This window comes from Telmatherina bonti (genome assembly GCF_933228915.1).
Source record: "Telmatherina bonti genome assembly, chromosome: 5".
Classification (NCBI taxonomy): domain Eukaryota; kingdom Metazoa; phylum Chordata; class Actinopteri; order Atheriniformes; family Telmatherinidae; genus Telmatherina; species Telmatherina bonti.
Genome location: NC_136623.1, coordinates 33,403,468 through 33,425,304, shown reverse-complemented (window position 1 = coordinate 33,425,304; position 21,837 = coordinate 33,403,468). Strand labels below are relative to the sequence as shown.

The following is a 21,837-nucleotide window of genomic DNA, read 5'->3' as shown; positions in this document are numbered from 1 at the left end:
ATTACTCCTCTCATCTTATGTAAATCCTCTTAAGTCACATGTTATTGTTTATTGCAACTGTGAAGGTTAGGTGTTCCTAAGCCCTGTGCGTGTGCTTATCTCGCCAGCGCATGCATCTTTGTCTCTCCAATGTGTCTTGTTTTCGTAATACACTAATGGATGAGAAAAGTTGTCTGGACTGATGCGGAGCAGACAACCAATCCAGTGCAGTAAAATATTAATCTCTCCCAGTGGCTAACAACTCTTCATGAAAGAGAGGCAGTTGCATGCTCCAGGGATATCACAGTATTATCAGAGGCATGCTGTTTTGCCAGGATTTTCTCTTTTTACACAACAAATATAAACAACGTCATTTTTTTCTTCTTTTTCTTTTAGAAGTTGAGGTCGCAGGTTTTTCTTGCAGAAGCCACGTTAGCTTATAAAGCAGTCGAAGTGCAGAGCGTTTTCCAGTGCATCCAGTAATCTGATTCAAACATTATTATAATCACACAAACACAAGTCAATACTTTTGTTCCAACTCGTTCTTTTCGCTGGTACAGAGAGAAAAAGAATAATGAGTTCATTTGACATATTTATTGTCTTTTACTGAGAACTAGCTATACGTACAGTATGGGGTACGATAAGACAACATTACATAACAATATCAAAGCATGGTTGAGCCATGTCACCAGGTTTCCACGGTGACAGATTTGGGCAGATGAAAGCACAAAGCCAACTTTATTTATAAAGCTTGTTAGAACAGCAGCTGTAGAAGATAAAATAACTAAAGTATCAGAAGACATAAAATCAGATAGAAATGAAACAGATATAAAATAAATACCAACAGGAGAATCAAAGCAACTCTCAAAGCGGGTGAAATGCAAATGAACAGAGGGTTTGAAACAAGAGGCCTGTCTCATCACAGTTCTGGTCCTGCCACAGATAAAGCTTCCTGGACCCCCTCCAGGAGCGGATGACCTGAAGGACATCCGCTCCTGGAGAGTACACCTGGTACAGCTCAGAACAAGGGGGTCAAGGCCATTTACAGACTAAAAACCAAATAAAAGGATTTTTAAATAAACGTTTATAAGGACAAAGATTTCTTAGAGGCAGAAAGATCCATTCCAATAATCCAGGTATGATGTGAAAGCGCTTGTCTCTGCTTCAAAGTATATATGTTTAACTTGTTGCCTCAGCTGGAAAAAAGCTGGCATTGACCACTGCGATGATCGGTCTGTGCAGACCAAACTCACTGTTCATGATGACACCCACACTGGTGACGTGACAGAAGGTTCAGAGTATTGTTCCAGAAGGCCCAAACCAACACGTACTGGCACAAAGACTTTTTCTGGAATTTCCTTAAAAGGCAAGGTGAATCCTGTCCACATGAAGATGAACTGGCCATTTTTACACCCACTAATGACACAGCAACAATAACAGTCTTACATCTTCTGTTTATGCTGCAAAGTTTTCTTTTCTTCCAACATTAATGCAGTCAGCGTTGCATAGATTACATGCAGCATGTAGACAAACATATACAACAGAAGACGAGTCTTCTGCTCTGATGAGGATGTAGTGCCCACATGGGGTGTATCATAGTTTCACCTTCTCCTACAGGCTGTGCACACAACATTGTTTCCAGTCCTATTTGCATTTTTCACGTGCACGTGAAAAGGTTTTTTTTTTAAAAAACACAAAGGGAAAAGTTTTGGTTTTGATTATAAATGTTGCTGTGTAAACAGGACCGAAGAAGTGTGTAGAAATAAACAGGCATCACAGACATTATCCATGAAATAAAATATGAATCCGCTCCACAAACTGTGCACGCATCAAAAGTCAGGTCGACTTCATGGTGGAGAAAACCATGAAGATATGGAAGGAAATCCAGTGATGTTAAAAAACCAACAAAAAAGTAAAAAATTATGATATTTCTAAAGAGATTTGTTTCAGGAATTTCCCTTTCATCATTTATCTGTGGCGCAGATCAGTGTGTCCTGCGTGGTTTATGCCTGATTCCAATAAAGGATAACCTCTGAGGCTTGTCATCAACTAATACAGCAGTCTTTTAATGACTCATTCATTTTAACAAGCTGCTTCCAAGCTGAGAAATATTTAAAACATATATAGCAGGGGGTTGTCATTACAAAGACTGACAAATACCAACCTACAGGACGTGTTGCAGAACATTCAGGTTACCAACAGTTACTACAAAACCATCGCGACGTCCACATCTGAACGTTTACTTTTAATTGCAGCGGTTTTCAAAACCAACTTTGTAGGAAGATCAGGATCAGGGTGTGATTTAACCCAACGTCTTCCTTCCATAAACACACAGTAACAGTTAAACTAAACCTTTATATCAGTCTCTGCCTTCTGCTTTTTCTTTTCACCTTTCCAGGTTCAACAGAGTATGATGCTGCCTCTCACTGTCTAAAATACATCACTCCTTCTTCCACATCTTAGTGAGCAAACTAGCAGGACCTTCCCTTGTTCTTTCAGAAATGATCTATGATAAAGATGGATGGGTGGATGGACAGATGGATGGACAGATGGAAGGACGGAAAGGTGGAAGGAAGGATGGAGTTCAACACAAGACATGCACTGTGGAATGCTTTTGATGTAAGTCAAATGACAGTAAAATGACATTTATCATGTCATAACAACAAGCATGAAAGTATAATTACACTTTTTATTTGTCATTTTTACTTTAATAAAAAATTAACGGATACACAACAAAACTGTTGTCACTTTTCTATCGATGCGCCGCCTATCATCAGCAAACAGCGTCCATCTTGCATCCTACCGCTAATCTGTCTTATTTTCTTTTCCTCTCTTCATCCAACAATGTCTTTGGGATGTGTGTAGGAAACTCTTCTGCAGTATTACGCCTTGCTTCTCAGCCTCGGGATGCTGCTCGGCAGAGATGGCTCTAGAAATGAACACGATAGATGCCACTGTTCCATCAAACAAACCCAGAACAGGAAGTTTTAAGGTTGTAAAGTTACGTTGTGCATCTTTACAGTTGTGACCTTTCAATCATATTCTCAAAGACAAAATAAACATTCACCAGGCACTGCTGTAGATTAATATGCAAACATCTGATTTAAAGGTCCCACACTAGTCATCTATACACTTATTTTTTTTTTTTTAGGTAACGAAGAGAAGGATCTCAGACTCTACCGTTTAAACACAGACTCGATAAAAGGTTTAGAAGGAAGTGACTGAATATTCTCTTTTTTGTTCCTCATATACAGGATATGAGGACATATGTGACTGTTAGAAAACATTTTGAAAGGGGTTTTAGTATGATATGAGACTTTTAAATGTTACCTCAGCAAGCATACAGCTTACTGTCTTCATGTAAGAGGAAGTGATGAAGTACAGCTCAGACTGCGTCTCTCATTAATGTCTGAAGTGAGCTCTTTCATTTGGTCTTTTGGAAATGTGACAGGCAGCATTTTTATCATTTAAACACTGCCTTGGTTTACAATGCAGCATCTATATCTTGCTACATTTGCTGTTCAATATATTTGTTGCTATCAGTCAAAAGGCATAAGAAGAGGAAGAGATTTCACAGAAAGGATCCACAGCATAAATTCAAAAATAAAACAGCCAGCCAGTGTTTCACACCTTGTTTTTTGAACAGCTGCTTTACTATATTTCCTTTGACTGTCGGAGCCACAGTGTCAAATAATTTGCATTAATGTCTTTACTGCATCTACGCAGTTTGTTTCCTTTCTTTGCTTTCAGGCAGAAAGTATAGAAGTTTTAATGAACAGATGAAGGTGGAAAATCAAAGGTTATAAAATAAAGTAAGAATCTAAACTGTCTGGATTACTGTAAAATCTGCAGATGTTCCTGTTAGATTTTCATCAGTGATTTAAGGAAAGCCCGCGACTTTCAAACTAATTCTCTGAATTATGACAAACTGCTGAGTAAATGAATTTGATTAAATTTGTAGAAATAAACCTGCCTGAACATCTCTACGTGCTATGGGTGTGTAAAAGCCAAACTAAGTGTTTGTTATAACACTACTGTTCCAGCAGCCCCTGGCTGTGTCAGCAGGCCCGCCCTCCATCATTAACATCCCCTCCCCATCCACACCCATTCAGCACCAGACAGATGCTAACTTTTCATGTTGTCTGGAGATCTGGCCACCTTCTGTTCAGATTTCCCTGTTATTACTGTTATTATTTTATTCCTGTTGTCTGAGCAACAAAAACTTTGTTGATCCGCTTCAAAATTTTGTCAAAATGTTCTTTCTGGGTCGACATTTTAAGGTCTCGGTTCAATAGAAAACATGACATACATGAGATAATTTATTACATCGCTCATAAAGTAATATTTAGTTGAACAATCCTTTAATGTTTCCGCTGCAGTCAGGTGTGTTCTGTTCCTCTCAGTCAGACTTCTGCACCTGTTGACAGGTATTTTGTCCCACTGTTCAACAGAAAAGTGCTCTAATTTGTCCAGGACACATTTGTTTTTTGTTTTTTGTTTTTTTTTCTTTCTTCAACTCAGTTAAATGAAAAACCAGTGTCTTATAATACTAAATTATATTTTTGCAAATTTTTAGTTATTGCTCCTTTTTTAGTCTCCAGTTATTTGAGTAAATTCAGCCTTTTCTTTAATGAAAGGGGATGGATACATATGAGCACAACTGTTCATACATACATATTATTATTAATTATTATTATTATTATTATTATTATTAATAATAATAATAATAATAATAGGCAAAAGGTAGAAAAAATTAAGTTAGTAACGCTCTATCATGTCATCTTTAAAATGATCCCAAATGTCTCCCGAATGAACAATTATTGCTCAAAGACTTGAGACGCTTCTTTGATAATAGAATAAGAAATTAGAAAAAGTAGACTTCTGTTAGGCCAGTCAAATGTTTGATCACTGTTTATCCAGCATGCCTGGCTTGGTGTTATAACTTTTATATCTCCTTATCAATGTAAACAGATAGACAGATGTTATTAATTATGTGTTGGCATGGTGACACTGACAGCCTATGAACCTTTGCAACCACTAAATGTTTTGTTTTGTAGATATAAGGTGAAGGAAACATTATTAAGGCTCCATCTAAAAGACTTCTGCAGCTTTATTTACCTTGTTTGTTGTAACAAAATGTCAGCCGCAGTTGTATTTCTGTTTATACATTACTTATATATCTGTTAAAACACAGCAATAGTGCGTTAATGCTGCAGTGAGGGTCTACGTGGTCTTCTGAGTTAGAACCTTTTATTCTACGGACCTGCCATGCAAATCTGAAGTTTGAACCTTCATCATTTCCGTTTGCATTGCACTTATGGGTTGCTAGGTGACCCAGACACGCAGAGGATGAATACTGGATGTGTTTGCCTCAGTGCAGAAGTTAATTATTAGACCCTCGGTGACACCCATTGTACTTTATAATTTCAGTATTTCCCCAGACACCCTGAAACCAGCCACTTCTCTGCAGCTGAAATTTTTACTTGACCAATAAATGAAGAAGAAATTCACACAAATAAAATCTTTTGAGTCATTTTTTGGGAAAATTTCCTTTGGAAATAAAAGGAAACAAGCAGTGGAAAAAAAAAATAAATAGAGATAATCAGGGTAAATGTTATTCTGAATAATTTGACACTAAACATAAATGTTAAACATGTGTATGATGTCATCTTTTCTTCTTCTTTTGTGTTGGAAGACCAATCATCCTATTTAGAGCTGGCAACTGTGGTTATGAACAATATATATAAAAGACTTTTCTGGTTGAATTCATTTCTGCTCAAGCAGCACACTAAGCTGAGCCATATTTGGCTTGAGGGAGGAAGCGATGAGACCCTCAGTCTGGCTGGAAGATGCCCATCAGTAGCTTCAGTTTGGTGTACTTCACTTTGGAAAACACGTTTTCCTCCAGATATGTGCTCACAAAAAGACAATTATGTCCAAGTTTATTTCAAGTCAATTCAATACAACAGTATGTCCACCTGAACATCCTGGAAAGCTCTGGAAGATTGGGGGCAACTCTCTTAAAAGTGGTCCCGGCTTGTCTGCGTTTCCACTCACCTCATTAATATACTGAACCCCAAAATACACAAAACTACTTTATCCTCCTTATGTATGAAGATTCTGACAGTTTTCAAGACTTAAATTTAGAATTTTTTTATCATTTGGTGTCCAGGCACATAGTTATTCATTCATGGCACCATTTTGAGTCTGAATTTGGCCCCATCTCTGAGAGAAGTGGATTTCAGTCGTGTCTTGTCCGAATGGTGAACAGAACCCGCTCTGTCCTCCAAATGATAAGACCAGAGCTTTTCATCCTGATTTAGATTCACTGACAGCTTCTGTTTCATTCCCTTCTGTTGGATGTGGACAGTTTGCGCCGCTTTGCCTCCGTGGGTTGCGCACTGTGGCCACGTGACTGCAAAGCTGCATTTGATTGGTGGAAACAGGACAACTTGGGAAAAACATTTGAGTCAAAATGTACAAGATTCAGTCATAATGTGGATGTTTTTTTTTATATTACAGCTAGACTCTAGCAGGTACAGATTAACAGGTAAATAGCGGTTTTAATGTTTTCCACTCCTTTGCAGTAAAAAAAAAAAAAAAAAAAAAAAAAAAAAAAAAAAATATATATATATATATATATATATATATATATATATATATATATATATATATATATATATATATATATATATATATATATAATAAAATGGCATTTTCTGTTTTGCCAGAATATTCAGTCATTGCACTCATTTGTTTGAGACAATGGATTATCTTTTGGCAATTATTTATTAAATGTGTATATGTATGTGTGTGTGTGTTTTGTCTCACGGCCCCTCCAGCATGTGCGCGCTCTGCAGCCACCTCTGCTCCTGTTTTTCATGAACTGTATCTTGGATGAACTTTGGAGCTGACCTACGTACCTAACCTGTAAGCAAGCTGCAGAAAGCTGAGAGTTCAGCTCTCGTGCACACTGCGCGCAGCAGGGATGGCGGAGCCCAGCGGGATCCTGATTAAAGGGGGGAAAGTTGTAAACGAGGACTGCTCTGTGATCAGTGACGTTTACATTGAAAATGGGAAAATAGTTGAAGTTGGATTGAATCTTCAGATCCCAGCGGGAGTCCGGGTCATTAATGCCACCAACAAACTGGTGATCCCCGGCGGCATCGACACGCACACGCACATGGAGCTGGCGTTCATGGGCACCAAGGCTGTGGATGACTTCCATATCGGGACCAAGGTGCAGTATATAGGCTCACATTACGTCATATCAGAGAAACGGATGCTGCATGTGTTATGTGAAGCTTTCTGTAGGTCCCACGTTTCCCTCCCAGCTGATCTGATCCAAACAACCTGCATCCTCCCGTCACAAGAGGAGCTAAACTCACGTTGGCTCCACGTTCCTCTAAATCATATTATCTATCAATTTAATATAAAACTGCACTGACCACATGGATCTGCAGGACTGGAAGGTCACAGATAACTTCATGATGTTTCCTAAATGAGTCTTTTTGATCAGTTTGAGTATTTCTGTTCTAAAGTAGACTTCAGATGCAAAGTAAAGATTAAATCATTTAAATACTCAGTCATTATTATTGTTAATTATAGATAGAATGGTTTTCCCTGACTAGGAAAGGGTGGTGCATGCATTTGGCAGATGGAACCTTAAAACAGAAAACTCTAGAGTTTAGGAAAGAGTTAACTGTTTATTATAACGGCAGTCTTCATCTCAGGTTAAACTAAAATTATTACAAGTAAATCAGTATTTATTTTTTCATTTTCTATTTAGGAATTTATGCATTTAACTTTAGACTTGAAATACTTAACTGGTAATATGGTCAAATAGTAAAATCAAAAGCTTTGAGCTCAAGTTAACCCAGTTCAGCATGCCTGACCAGTCAGTTGTATCAGTCGCACAATGGTCACATCTGCTGGTTTTACAACTTTGGCCAGTTAGATTTTTAAGGCCAGTTTTTGTCCCCAGAGCTGTAACTCTGAGCCCACCCTTCATAAGAATATTCTGCCTCTAAAGGTAAGTTAAGATGTGAACATATGCCACAGCAACCAAAAACAACAACAACAACAGACAGGCTGCTTTCACTGATCTTTCCAACCATGCATACCACGCGTCCAGGATCCTGTACCGACGTCAGACTTTGGACTTAAACTGTGGATTTTTTACAGCTTGCTGACGCCCAACAATTAATTTTAACAGGACACAGCAGAAATTCAGCCATTTTACACACACAGTATACATGGATTTCATCCATGTTTTAAGGTAGAAATCATCTCAGCTCAGTGATGATCATGTCTGTGTCTGGTAGTGATAATTACAAAATTGAGGTTATTTGGTATTAGCCATAAGTCAATGACAGTATCTTTATCAGACAGGACTGTAAAAGTCAGATTGGTGCCAAAACTACTTCTTTAATCCTTTATAGGGAGCTCAATGAAATACCTTGAAATGAGAAATTTTAACCTAAAATTGTCCTTCTGGTTGGTACCAAGACCTTCATTCTGTTGTTACATTAACAAAAAAATAGTTTCATGCTGAATATGAAAGAAAACGAAGTGATCAAAATACTCCCTTGCCCCATAAAGGGTTAGGAACTTTGTTTCTTTAATTTTTTGAGGATTTGTTACTAGAAGTGTGTTTCAACAAGTTAAACAGTCAAACTCCTGTTTGCCTTTGATCCTCTCTGTCATTTGACCCCCTGATATCTGATGATCTGATTTCTCTTCAGCAATGTTCCATCAATCAGAAACAGTTAAAATGATCAGCTATATCTTATATGATTACATATTACTGTACATCTGCAGCTCCAGTGTGAACATGTTAATCTTTAACATTCGCCTCTGTGGCAATGTGTGCACTTCACCAGGCTGCAGTGGCTGGAGGAACCACAATGATCCTGGACTTTGTCATCCCGCAAAAGGGCAAGAGTCTCCTGGAGGCGTACGATTGTTGGCGTGAGACAGCTGATCCCAAAGTTTGCTGTGACTACTCACTGCATGTCGCTGTCACGTGGTGGAGCGACAAGGTGAACACTGTTGTTCATGCTTTGTTTTGTTTCCAAGCTGCAAACAGGCCACATGCTCTGAGCCATTTCCCCCAAACATGTCCCTTTTTCAGGTCAAGAAAGAGATGGAGACTCTGGCCAAAGAGAAAGGGGTCAATTCCTTTAAGATGTTTATGGCCTATAAAGATGTGTTCATGCTGCAGGACTGGGATTTATATGCTGCCTTCTCTCAGTGTAAGGAGATCGGAGCTGTAGCTCAGGTGCATGCTGAGAATGGAGATTTGATTGCAGAGGTTTGTATGATCAAATGTTCCGACCCGGCAATAAGATCTTGCTTTTCCACCTTCATTTGTTTTACTCGATTCCTGCTGAAGTGTGCTTTTGTGCAGCGCAAACACTTTCCAAATGTCATCAAATACATCAGCACTTTTCACATTGGCCACTAAGTGGCATTAGTTTTTCTTTTTCCCTCCTCGGTGCTATCCAGACAGACGGGAACAAAATCAGTGCTGCAGCAATATTCACAGGCCGTCTTTCTTTTTTTTTTTTTTCTTTTAAATCAGAGGTTTGTTTGTGGCCTGCAGGTAATTTCCGTGTCAACACACTGCAGTCCAGAGCTAAATGTGAGTTAATGTTTCACTTCAGTCTTAGACAAATTTGACTTTGTGCTCCCAGAGAAGCATACACACACACACACTGGCAGCAGAAATATAGGAAGATTTTTTATTGTTCAGTCATATTAAAGAATACTTTCTATATAAAAAAAAAAAAAAAGGAAAAAGAAACTTTTGAAATAAATGGCTGTTTTAACTGTATAATAAGCAAAATGCCTTGAAAGTAAATAAATCCAATGGAGCAGGAGTTCGATATTCAGAGATTCTCCGTATCACTTTTCTTAGACATGTTTAAAACGTGAACTTTCCTGCAGATAAGTTAAAGCATTGACCTCTGCACCTCTGATACTATTAGAGTTTCAGTCTTTGCATTCAAATGTCATGGCGACAAACAGCCACTAGGTGGCAGCAAACATCACGAGAGCAGGTTTAAAGCGCATGAACGCTGCATCAGTTTGTCTGTCTTCCCATTCACTCGACTAGATTTCAGTCTGTTTCTTCAATATTCATTTATGTCTCAATCTGAATGCTTATATTTATATATTTTTCCATATTACTCTCTGTGCTTATTCATCTCAGCTACAGTAACATTACATTAAAGCTTTATCCTGCCTTATCTACCTCCCACTAACTGTGACCCAACAGGGGGCTAAGAAGATGTTGTCCATGGGCATCACAGGGCCGGAGGGTCACGAGCTGTGTCGGCCAGAGGAGGTTGAGGCCGAGGCCACCCAGCGAGCCATCACCATTGCCCATGCTGTCAACTGCCCACTCTATGTGGTCCATGTCATGAGTAAATCTGCTGCCAAGGTGGTGTCTGATGCACGCAGAGATGGTGAGGGCGGGTTGCTGGCATCCAATGATTAGACAGGGAGAAGGTTAAAGGTGAAGGACTTTGTAAGGGACAAATAATGCGAGGTGGATTTTTGCTTGAATATCTGTTTTCTTATTAATATTTAGCTTTTCTGCACACAATGAGCATCCTTATAAAGCTGAGCAAGCCATACAGTGGAGCTGCGGAGCTCCAGATTCCTTTCACTGTCATTCACACAACACAAAGAAAGCATGATGGAGAATATGAAAACATTCCCAGTGCTGACCAGCTAACATAAAAAGTGAATAAAAAGATATTTAAAAATACATTAGACATAAAAGCATATCTAAAAGCAATAGAATATATACATACTCATACATACACACACAAATACATTAAAGGTAGCAGCATCACAGAATTGACCAAATCAAGTACAGCAGCTAAATTTAACGGTGCGACTTAGTGAGTCATGACATGCATTTAATGGTCTGATACCATCCAGCAAGGCAACATATAAACTACAAGTGGAGTTTTTTATTCCTATTTGCTTCTTTTTAAGGTCGTGTGGTGTTTGGGGAGCCAATCGCAGCAGGACTGGGTACTGATGGTACCCACTACTGGAACAAAGAGTGGTCCCATGCTGCTGGCTTTGTCATGGGTCCTCCCCTTAGACCTGACCCCAGCACACCTGGGTACCTCATGGACCTGCTAGCCAAGTAGGTAGATCTGAAAGTGATGGAAAAAAAAGTACTTTTGGTTTCTGCAGCTACTTGATGTTTGACGCAGAAGTGCATTGTAAGAGTTGGAGTCATGCAAAACATTTGACTGTATTTTTACTGGGTTCCAGCATCATGTCCATCATTACTTTCTTTTCTCACTGCTGAATATGTTAGTGATGATCTGAGTGTGACCGGGACAGACAACTGCACCTTCTCAGTGTGCCAGAAGGCCCTGGGCAAAGATGATTTCACCAAGATCCCTAACGGAGTGAACGGTGTGGAGGACCGGATGTCTGTCATCTGGGAGAAAGGCGTGGTATGTCCAGATTAATGAGAGAGTGATGGAGGCTGTTTGAATGCAGTGCTGTGGCTGATTAAAAAGCTATCATAAATAAGAAAAGTCAAATAATATTTGTGCATTTCAAATCTCTATTTCTAATCACAGGGGGTAAAAGTTATTCACATCCACCTTTTTGGCCCATCAGAGCCTCAGTCCAAACGCTGATGTTGTGTTTTTTGCTTTGACTGCATATTTTTACTCTAAGCCAACATGGCCTGTTTGCTTTGTAGTATAGGCTATTTGTCAGTCTACTATTTCTTTAAGATTTTGTTCCCAAAAGGAAAGCATTTACTCTCATATTGCCACAGGATGAGTTAGTCACAACTAAATCTGACAGCAGTAGTGGCGGGTGGTTGTCTGTGCATGACACCATCCAGCAGTGACAACGCGACATTATATAACACCAAGGAGAGTTGTTCCAGGACTGTTCATGTTAAACAGAGGATCACTTTAAGAGGAATGGATTGTAGATATTTTGAGCTGTCATTTTCCAAGTGCAAAGACAATTAGTCAGTTAGCCTAAAGTCTGCAGGTTTCAGTTTTGTAACATTTATTTTTTAATAATGAATATTTAGTTTGAAATGTTCTCATAGGTAGGCTTGTCTTTCTAAGTTCTTTTCCTTTTAATCAGTGCTTCAAGTGGAACAAAATAAGTGGTGGTACTCCCTTAAAGACTTGCTGTCAGTTTGTCATGCAAATATTCTTACATGTAGATCTATAAATGGATCTATAGATTAATAGTTTTATTGCACAGAAATGACAACAAACAAACACAGTAAGTTCTAAATTCAAATCCACATTTGCCAAATTCAACGTGCCCCATGGAGACACTTTTATGAACTTCAAGCCTCATTGCATGGACATAACACTGAAAAGTAAATACATAAACTAAAAGTTAATTAACCCTTTCATGCATGAATTAATAGGAAAAACAATGCAACATTTTTTTAAACAGTATTTTACCTTTACAAATATGCAGTGATAGTTTTTTTTTTGTTAATTAGAGATATTTAGAGTTTTTTTTATGATTTATTTTAATGTACTCTAATAGTTATAGAATGACATGTAATCATAATTATATCATGAAAATCTTCAGTAAAATACAGCTGTATCACTTTCTTTTCCTATTTATCGCAAAGGCAAAGTTGCGTAGTTACATTACGTTCAATTGTATCATATATTTATTTATTCTCCAGTGAGTAAAAACATATTGGATGACTCAACATCCACTGAAGTGGTTTATTTACCAAAATACCGTCCTCATTCATTAACATGCAAGAAAAAAGCTTATAAATAGGTTTCCACTACAGGGCCACTATGCATGAAAGGGTTAAAAACTTATTACCAGACTAATTTAACAGTGTATTACTATTACACTGAAATGTGTTTTTCACAGCATTAGGCCTGGTCTATTCCATTTAGCAATATTATCTTATCTTTAATCGAGAAACAATCTTCAAAAACTCAAAATACTGATGGGACGAGTCTGGAGTACCCAGAAAGAACTCAAGCACACAGCGGGGAGAAGATGCTCCACACAGAAAGACCACCACTAGGAAGTTATGAAGTTAGCCGGGAGCTGATGACGATAAGCTGAAGCTTGTGAAATGTTGACTCTCCTGGTAATTCTCATTAGATCTTCACTGCAGCATTTTGGTTCATATCGAGGTTTTTCAGAGCATTTTCTGGTTGCAGAGCTCAAATCCTGAAGTAACAAAGCATAGATCACTTGTGGTCCTCACAGTGTTATGTAGGTGAAAGAAAAAGTTCCAAAAGAATAGAAACAACTTGCTTTGTATGTGAGTTAATGAACAGATCCTGGTTTAAAACTGATGCTGATGTTTCGTTGCTGTACTGGAAGCCAAAGTAATCGTATAGCTACATTACTGAGGAAGTCACAACCAAAGACAACATCAGCTTTGTCTTATTTAGACAGAAAATTCACTGTCATGTTTCGCCAACAGTCCTGTATCAACAGTATTTTTTTTAAAGTAAAGCTTTAACAGCTCGTCAGTAGGTGCATGTTGATGCAATCCAAAGCAGAGGTATTAAATAAGGGAAAAACTGAGACAAACAAGTGGGCTCCAGCCAAAAGCTGCTGCGGTTTAATGCATCTACTGAGGCTGATCGGGACGAGGCTGCCAGCTTGCGTATCTCGCAGCAACAAATATGCAACTGTCTCATGATAACAATCAAGTAAGGAAAAGGATATGGTGGATAATGAGACCCAGAGCTGTCCTTGGGATTCCGGCTCATGGAGGATCTTTGCTTCCATGGTGACCAGTTCAACGTCATGACTGTCTAGATCAGAGGTAGATAGACTTTATTTTTCCCATGGTGAAATAAAGTCTGCTGTTCTTGAGGTCTTTGCCTAACCCTGGTCTAAACAGAGATTACCTCCTGGAGTCTCAACACAACCGCAGACTTGTGTCGGATAAGTTAGAGAATCCAGACCCACAATATTCCATTTTCTTACATTTTTCCTTTTGTGTCTAAATGAAAGCAAGGAATCTGTCGGCTGCACGACTATTTGTGACGCATAAACTTTCACTGGAAGGTGTAAACCGAGGGTGTCCAGCTCCGGTCCACAATCCTGCTGGTTTTCCATATATCCCTGCTCCAACACACCTGACTAAAGCTAATAAGTCATTATCCAGAACTTCATAGGCTGTTGGATGCATTTAATGTAAACCAGGTGTGTTGGAGCAGGGATACTCTTGCAGGACAGCGGCCCCCGAGGACACCCCTGGTCTAATACATTTAAATCACTGCATCTGGTTTGAAAGGGCCATAAGTCAGGAGTCATTGGCTGCCGCTATGAGACAAAGATGTGGGTGGGGCCTCATTAGCATATTACACAATCTCTATTCATTTAAAAAAAGCAAACAAAACAGATATTCTAAGGCCTCGTAGAACATTAATTAATGTACAGTGCCCTGTGACAACATTGTTGTGAAGTGGCGCTATACAAATAAAGTTGAATTGAATTAATAATTACTAAAGTGAGCCAAATGGCTTATTTCACTTCAAGATCCAGGCAACCGTTACACTTTGTTCTCGCTGCTTGATGCCTCACACATGAGCTCATAATGGATTTTTATATCCTGCTTTTAATGTATTTACCTCTAAACATGTTGACTAGCCGTTCTGCTTTTCTCATTTACATTTAAGTGAAATACATGTCTCTGTTTTTTCTGCAATGCAATCAGAAAAAGCAATAAACTCTCGAAGCTGCAGCTCGCTGCGGAGCGCCGACGCGGCACTTTCTTGCAGTTGCTGTGAGGTGTGTGTAACAGCCCAGCTGCTCCAAGGCCAAAAGGAAAGATTTACCGTGTGCAACAGTGCTTACAAATCACACATTATATGATATTTTGGCAGAAATGAGTTTCTTGCTGCACAGTTAAGCTTTGACCTTTTGTCTGCTAATTCTGCATATTGTCATCCAACACAGCATCCGTTACTCCAAGCAGGCTCTTTGTGTGTTTTTCTTCACCATAGCACAGTGGCAAAATGGATGAGAATCGATTTGTGGCTGTCACCAGTAGCAACGCTGCAAAAATCTTCAACTTCTACCCGCAGAAGGGCCGTATTGCCAAAAATTCGGATGCTGATGTGGTTATATGGGACCCTAAAATGACAAGGTGAGGAACCGGGCTCCAGCCATTCAGCACGATGAAGGGAGGCATTCATTCTGCATCATTTTATGTGTCATTTCACTGCTAAATTTTCAATTTAATATAGCATAATAACATGCATTTTTAAAACATTGCAGTTTCATATTTCCACATTCCTATCAATGGTCACAAGTGTTAACTGAGCAAACTTTGAAGTATGTCTGAAGGGTGTCAAGCACTCGGAAAAAAGATATGGTTTTACAATCCAGCAGCAGAAAGTGTGTAGGCTACAGATGCAGGCAAGTAAAATAAGAAGTGGTGTATCTTTGATGTTGTGCCACCTCAACACAAACACACACTTAACCCGCCACGTAAGCTGATTATGTCTGAGCTCCATCCAAAAGTCTGGACGTCATCATTGATCCGCAACTGCAAATTAACACACAGCAGAATTTACACATGAATGCAACACCCAGAAACAGAAATCGGAAATGATTAATTCTTCTCTGTGTTGCGTTATTTTTCTAGGAAAGGCTTTTAATGCACTTACATAAGCTTGGTGCAGACTGCATCAGTGGGACGATGATGCTGATCGGTCATTGTTTGCATCTCTGGAAGTGACAAATATTTCACGTGGGAGCCAAACCAATCTTTCCAGAACAGATCGCACCGTATTAAAGCTATTTTCAGGAGCAGGCTAAGAATATTATAATGTCGTAAAGAAGAAATGATCATGTGATATGCAGTTTCTGTGCGTTTTCTCCGTATTCCAGCCAATTCCCAGATATGAAGCAGAAGAAATGAAATCTACTGGGCAGCATGTGCACAGATGCAGACACACAGGAGTGTTTGCATTCCAGCAGTGTACATATGTGTGTAATGCAGCACAGTCGGGCTTATATAACCCAGAATGGACATGCTTTGCTGTGTTTGCTGCATAAACTGGACTGAGCCCCTCTGGGAAGTTCCTAACAGCTGATGTGAACTGGAGAACAACACATTACACCCAAGATTAATTTGCTGTAAATGAATTCACTGGTGACATAAAACGCGCGTCTGCGAGACGCTGAAGGCGTCATCATTATAAAAGTGGAGCAGTGTAAAGCATCTAGTTTCTCTCTGCTCTGCCATCAGTGGGTCTCACCAGTTGGTTTCACAGCTGATGCTCTCTTCTTTTTACTACATATGCATGCATTTCATAATAGATTGTAAGAACCTCGTGTTCGACTGCTGTAGTCGTCAATTCATCTGTGAAATTGTGTAATTAATTGCCCTCAGCGCATGTGTCGCCTCATAACATCCGGGACCAGGGGCCACAAACGGTTGCATAACCAGGAACGGCGAGGAAGTTCACTCAGCCGCCTTGTTTCTCATAATTAGGCTGCTTGGAGATCAAGGACACGTCTTATTTTTTGTCAGTGCACACTCGTACATGATGTTTGGCTTTTAAATCCACAGGAAATGTGTGCAAATGGAGGAAATGTGTCTTCAGAAAGGGAAAAAAAAAAAAAGATGCATTCAGCGCATTTCACAGAAGAGGCTGAGTCAGACCTGTTTGCACTGTTCCCTGCTGATCCAGTCTTTCACTCACATATGATTTATTTGTTAGGCATAATCAGTCTGTTGCTTGCAGAGGAATTCATTATACCAGCAGGAAGAGATGTTCCACCTTTTCTGGGAATTTAAGAGGTTTTGCTTCAAGTTCTGACTACTGCAGCAGAAGTCCACAAGATCTTTGCTGACAGTCAGCGCGTCGGATGAGAATTTTTACTTTTAATTAATTGTTTGGTGTTGTTGTCAGATATGTTTTCCACCTGTGTGATCATTCTCAGTCACTGTGTAATGGTGTTTGCAGGGTTTCCAGTGTTTTCAGTTATAAAAACCAACAATAAAAACAAAACAAAACACACATTCCCAACACTGCCCCACAGACACACAAGCCAGCAACTTAGTTAGAAAAACGAGGGCAGAAACAGGTTCCATTTATCTGCATCTGCATTCAGCTAAAACTGTAGAAATTCCCTGTACTGACTACGTCTTTATTGTCATCAACTTAGAAATGATGCAAGAAAATATCCATCCATACGCTGACCAGCTTATTCCAGGGCAGGGTTGAGGGGAGGGGCAGGTGCACTTTGCACAAGTTGCCAATCTAGCTGTTGTTTTGGATCATGTGAGTTTACAAGCGATGTTAGATCCGGTTGTTTTTGCTCACATTGTGAGATGCATTAACCTGCTGGGAGATGCTACTTCAGTTCAGGTTGAGCTCAGTCTGGCAAGATGCTGCGTAGAGTGGAATTACCTGCATTTTGATCACAAAATCCTTTCCCGAGCATCTACCTGCAATTTATGTCCACCTTTCTGTTTCAGTCATCTTGAGGTTAATTTAATTAAAACCTGTTCATTCCTTTGCAGGAAGAGTTGTTACTGTTCAAAGTGCGAGCAGCTGAAGGGTCACCGGTGCATCTCAGGCTGCAGCTGTGTGAACTTCAGAGCTCCCACAGAGATAAGACAGCAGTGAATCAAAGCTGTAAAAGGTTAATCCCAGCAGTTATGCTCTGTGGTGTAAATAAAATACACTTATAGCTTACAAGATTTTAAGCTAGTGCTGCTGATGCACACTTCTATTAGCATTAAAGCTGCAACAACCATCCAAGGAGTGAGTTTAGTTCTTTCACTAACTTAATTTGGGTCATCTACTCTCTACCTTGGATACTTAATGACAATGCAAAAGAGTCAAGCATGAAAAAGGTTGAAAAATGTTGTTGAAATACCAGAAAGGAGAAGCCAACATTAGGTTTATCATCAGGGCATTTCGTTGTAGGGAGAGGATCAGTGTTATTTATTTGACTTTGCAGAGGTTTTAATCTTGCGGCTGATGTAAAATTGAGTGAGGAAAACTGCAATATGTCCATGCAAAATATAGTTTAGTGGAAATATTTGTTCCTGTTAGAACAATCTAAATAAAGTCACTTTCCAGCTCTTACAACACAAGGTTTTCTGTTATTACAGATAAACGGTTTATAAAACTGTGCTTTGAAGAAAACGCACTATTAACTTTTGTAGTTTATTGTTAATATTTTCACCATTTGTGCTAATAAACCGTTTCAGCTGCACTTGCTTTGTTTTTCTGTGTGAAAATGCAGGAATTCATATTCACGTGCACAGTCAAGCTTTTAAACAGGACCCTGGTTCTGCAGCAATATTATGTAGTAATTCTCATGCAGCCTTTGGACTGATGGCACAGTGATGTAATAAGCAGCAATAAAAAATACTGAGTTGCATGTTTTCTGTGACTGAAAGAAGCTGCGATTATTTGCCTTCAGAAAAGGAAGGCATGACTAAACAGTAAAAATTGAAGCAACATTGTGTTGATTGTAGCCAATTTCTTCTATGCTTCTTCACTTTTTGCATCACACCGAGAACTTTAAAGTAAGCTTCTGATTTTGCAGGAAAATATCAGCCAAGACCCATCACCAGGCTGTGGACTACAACATCTTCGAGGGCATGGAGTGTCACGGTGTGCCAGTAATCACCATCTCCAGAGGCAAAGTGGTGTATGAGGATGGAAAGCTGCAGGTGTCACCTGGACATGGCAGATTCATCCACAGAAAGCCTTTTTCTGAGTTTGTTTACAAAAGAATCAAGCAAAGGGAGCAGGTCAGTCAGATTTCACAACTTGTCTTACAAGAGAAAAGCATCCTGTGTTATAAGATGTTTCTGGTCAATGTTGAGCTCCTTCGACAGCTCCAAAAGTCTTTCCAGATTCTGCATCGTAAGAATCTAAAGAAATAAAGCTAATCAGCTGAATTCAACTAATCTGTTTTATTCAAATGACATATTTAAAACATTATCTTGAAGAAATTAATTCTATTATGCTGTAAAGTAGTAGGGTTAGTTATATATATAAAAAAAAAAAAAATAAATATATATATATATATATATATATATATATATATATATATATATATATATATATATATATATATATATATATATATATATATATAATTTTGAGAATCAAACTGAATTTCTGATTGAGTTAAACTCATAAAAGGGGCCTTTGAAGAGTAAAATTTGTCCAACAAACCGCAGATGTTTCAAAATGCTCTGAAGGATTTTGCATTTTCACACATCAATCTTGCACCACATGATCATGTTTCTACATGTCATTGCACACCTGCTGCTCAGTGTGTTCCCCAAAAATGATCTTTTTTTTCTGTGAGAATGAGAGAAAAGCCTGGAAAACTAAACTCACACCAACTGCTTTCTGCAGAAAAGTACTTCATAAATCCTTAATTCATACTCTGTGGGTTCTTTTAGTTTCTGAATTACATCAAGTTAACTGTCCCAACTTGATTTTAGCATTATGCACATTTAGAGAGGTGAATAGTGTTAACCTCAATCCATCCATCCATCCATCCATCCATTTCTTTAACTGCTTAGTCCAGTTAAGGGTCATGGGGAAGCTGGAGTCTATCCCAGCAACCAGGTACACCCTGGACAGGCCACAAGTCCATCACAGTGGTGTTAACCTGATGATAGTATCTGGACAACATCTTAAACTAGAGGGAACTGTAAATGAACATAAATTATGTTTTTCTGCTAAACTTGAGAGGAAATGATAAATCCCAGTTCAAACGAAGCAGTATGTATTAGGTACTATCCTGCATTGTACACAAAAGTAACTTCATCTCTGCTTTGCATTTCGCCTGCAGGTGGGAAAACCTACGGCTGTGAAGAGAAAACCTTATGAAGGCAAAGTCATTTCGATATGAACAACTGGCCGAGAACAGGAGTGTGTCCTTGCATGTCCTACTGTGTGTCTGCACCACAACCCAAAGGCTACAAAGCCACAAACAACAGTTTCATCACAGATAAACCTCTTCTGAGCAGTTGCTTTATTTTTCAGTGTGTGACAGCATCAGTACACACACACACACACACACACACACACACACACACATTTACATGACTGCATGTTGCACTGAGGAGAGATGATGATGACCTTTAGGTCAACACTCATTAACACATAGGTCAATCTGCTGCTGAAAAGTAACAGGATGCTCGATGATGCCAGCGGTATGAGATTTCCAGGTCATCTCAGCTCAATTATTTCATACATTTATATTTAATGTAATCAAGTAATTCATTTCAAAAACTGAAAATGTGGTATGATTTCGTTGTTAAAATGCCCCGTTAGAAGAGGAGATGGATCACTTCATGTTTGTGCACACGGTGTTAATTATACAATAAAATAATATCTTCATCTTCAGCTCAGAATGCTTCATCTTTCTTATCTTTTGCCCCCATCCTCCTCAGTGCTCGTTGCCGTTGGTAACCGAACTGATGTTTCTCACCCAAAAGCATCCTTTGATAAAATATTCATGAAAATACACTGACATGCATGAAAGCCTTAAGATTTACTTGATTGACCCAGACCGACTTTGTGTGCATATTCAGCAGGATCTCACATTAACGTACACGCTCCGTCTATGCCCTTGTATGGACTGCGTTCATGCCTTGCCGTGGTAAAAAGGTCTGCGGCTGTCACCGAACGTCATGTGGCAGCTTCCCATTGGGCTGGCATGCTGGCGTGGTATTATGCCACAGGGCCAGTGGAGACATAGTGTGAGCTTATCAGGTTGCCACACGGGTCAGTGGCAGCGCATGAGTCACAGAAAGCCTACTCATCCTTGAGCTAGCCCACTTCCTTCCTCTTGTGTCTGACAGAGCGAGGATGGTGGAGGGAACAGCGGTTATTGGAGGTGCACAGTTGAAACTGTCTATATCTGAAGATGAATGAGTGGGTAGAGTTGTATTTATAACAGTCTTCTATTGATTTTGACTGGGATTCAAATCAATATTCAGGACTAATGTAACTTTTTTTAAGCTGATTCATCACAGAGGGGATGATTCACAGGAAAGGCTGAATATCTTCATCCATATATATTTATGTCAGCAAAATATAGCATCTGATACACTTTTATGCAGCCACCTTTCATAACAAGTTGTGACAGTGTGTTGAAATTAGAAAGCTTGAATTAAAATTCTATAATAAATTTCATACATTTGTCATCCACTGGAAAGAGAAATCTACTATCAAATATTAATCTTAGAAATCCATTAAATCGTAACTTTCACTGCAAGTTCTTGGAAAATGCATGCAGATATCACACAGAATTTGTACAAAAATGGCAGAAGACTAAAGGGAAAAAAAGAAATAGCACTACTGATATGGTCTGGTGAATAATTTTATTATTATGGTTTATTTAATCTGTTTTCAGATTCTAATTGTGTCCAACCAGCTGTACATTTTCATCAGCTTTTAATCATTTCAGTACTTACCAATTAAATCCCAAAAAGTTGCCATGCTGTGCAAATATAAACAAAAAGGAACAGAATGTCATAAACCACAACAGATTCTGTTTTTAATCACAACAGAATCTGATTATATGCTGAAAGTGATGAATTCGACTACTATAGCTGATTTAGCCTACAAGTTCTGGCCCATCTTGTCTAATAGAACAGTGGCAGGCCGGTCCAGCACCTGCTACCAGTGGTGTAGAGGTCCCTCAAGAAGTGGGTATACTCTCAATTTTTCACCCGTTTTTTTTTTTTAAAACAGAAAAAAAGTATCCCATAAAAACACTGTTTCAGAAAAAAGTGACGTGTAAGACTACTCTGTTTAGTTTACCCCAAAAATCCATCAGTATATCTGCTCATTGTCACATAAT

At 39.0% G+C, this 21,837-nt stretch overlaps 1 protein-coding gene across 1 annotated transcript; it reads left to right on the top strand.

The window, feature by feature from the left end:
* Window positions 1–6,967: 6,967 nt before the first annotated feature.
* dpys (dihydropyrimidinase) lies at window positions 6,968–19,878 on the top strand (the record flags this gene model as incomplete). Its single annotated transcript, XM_079241168.1, has 9 exons — window positions 6,968–7,219; window positions 8,862–9,020; window positions 9,113–9,292; window positions 10,259–10,448; window positions 10,987–11,143; window positions 11,321–11,462; window positions 14,985–15,127; window positions 18,553–18,760; window positions 19,819–19,878. 9 exons carry the CDS (start codon window positions 6,968–6,970, stop codon window positions 19,876–19,878), a joined length of 1,491 nt encoding a protein of 496 aa, XP_079097294.1.
* Between the last annotated feature and the right edge of the window lie 1,959 nt (window positions 19,879–21,837).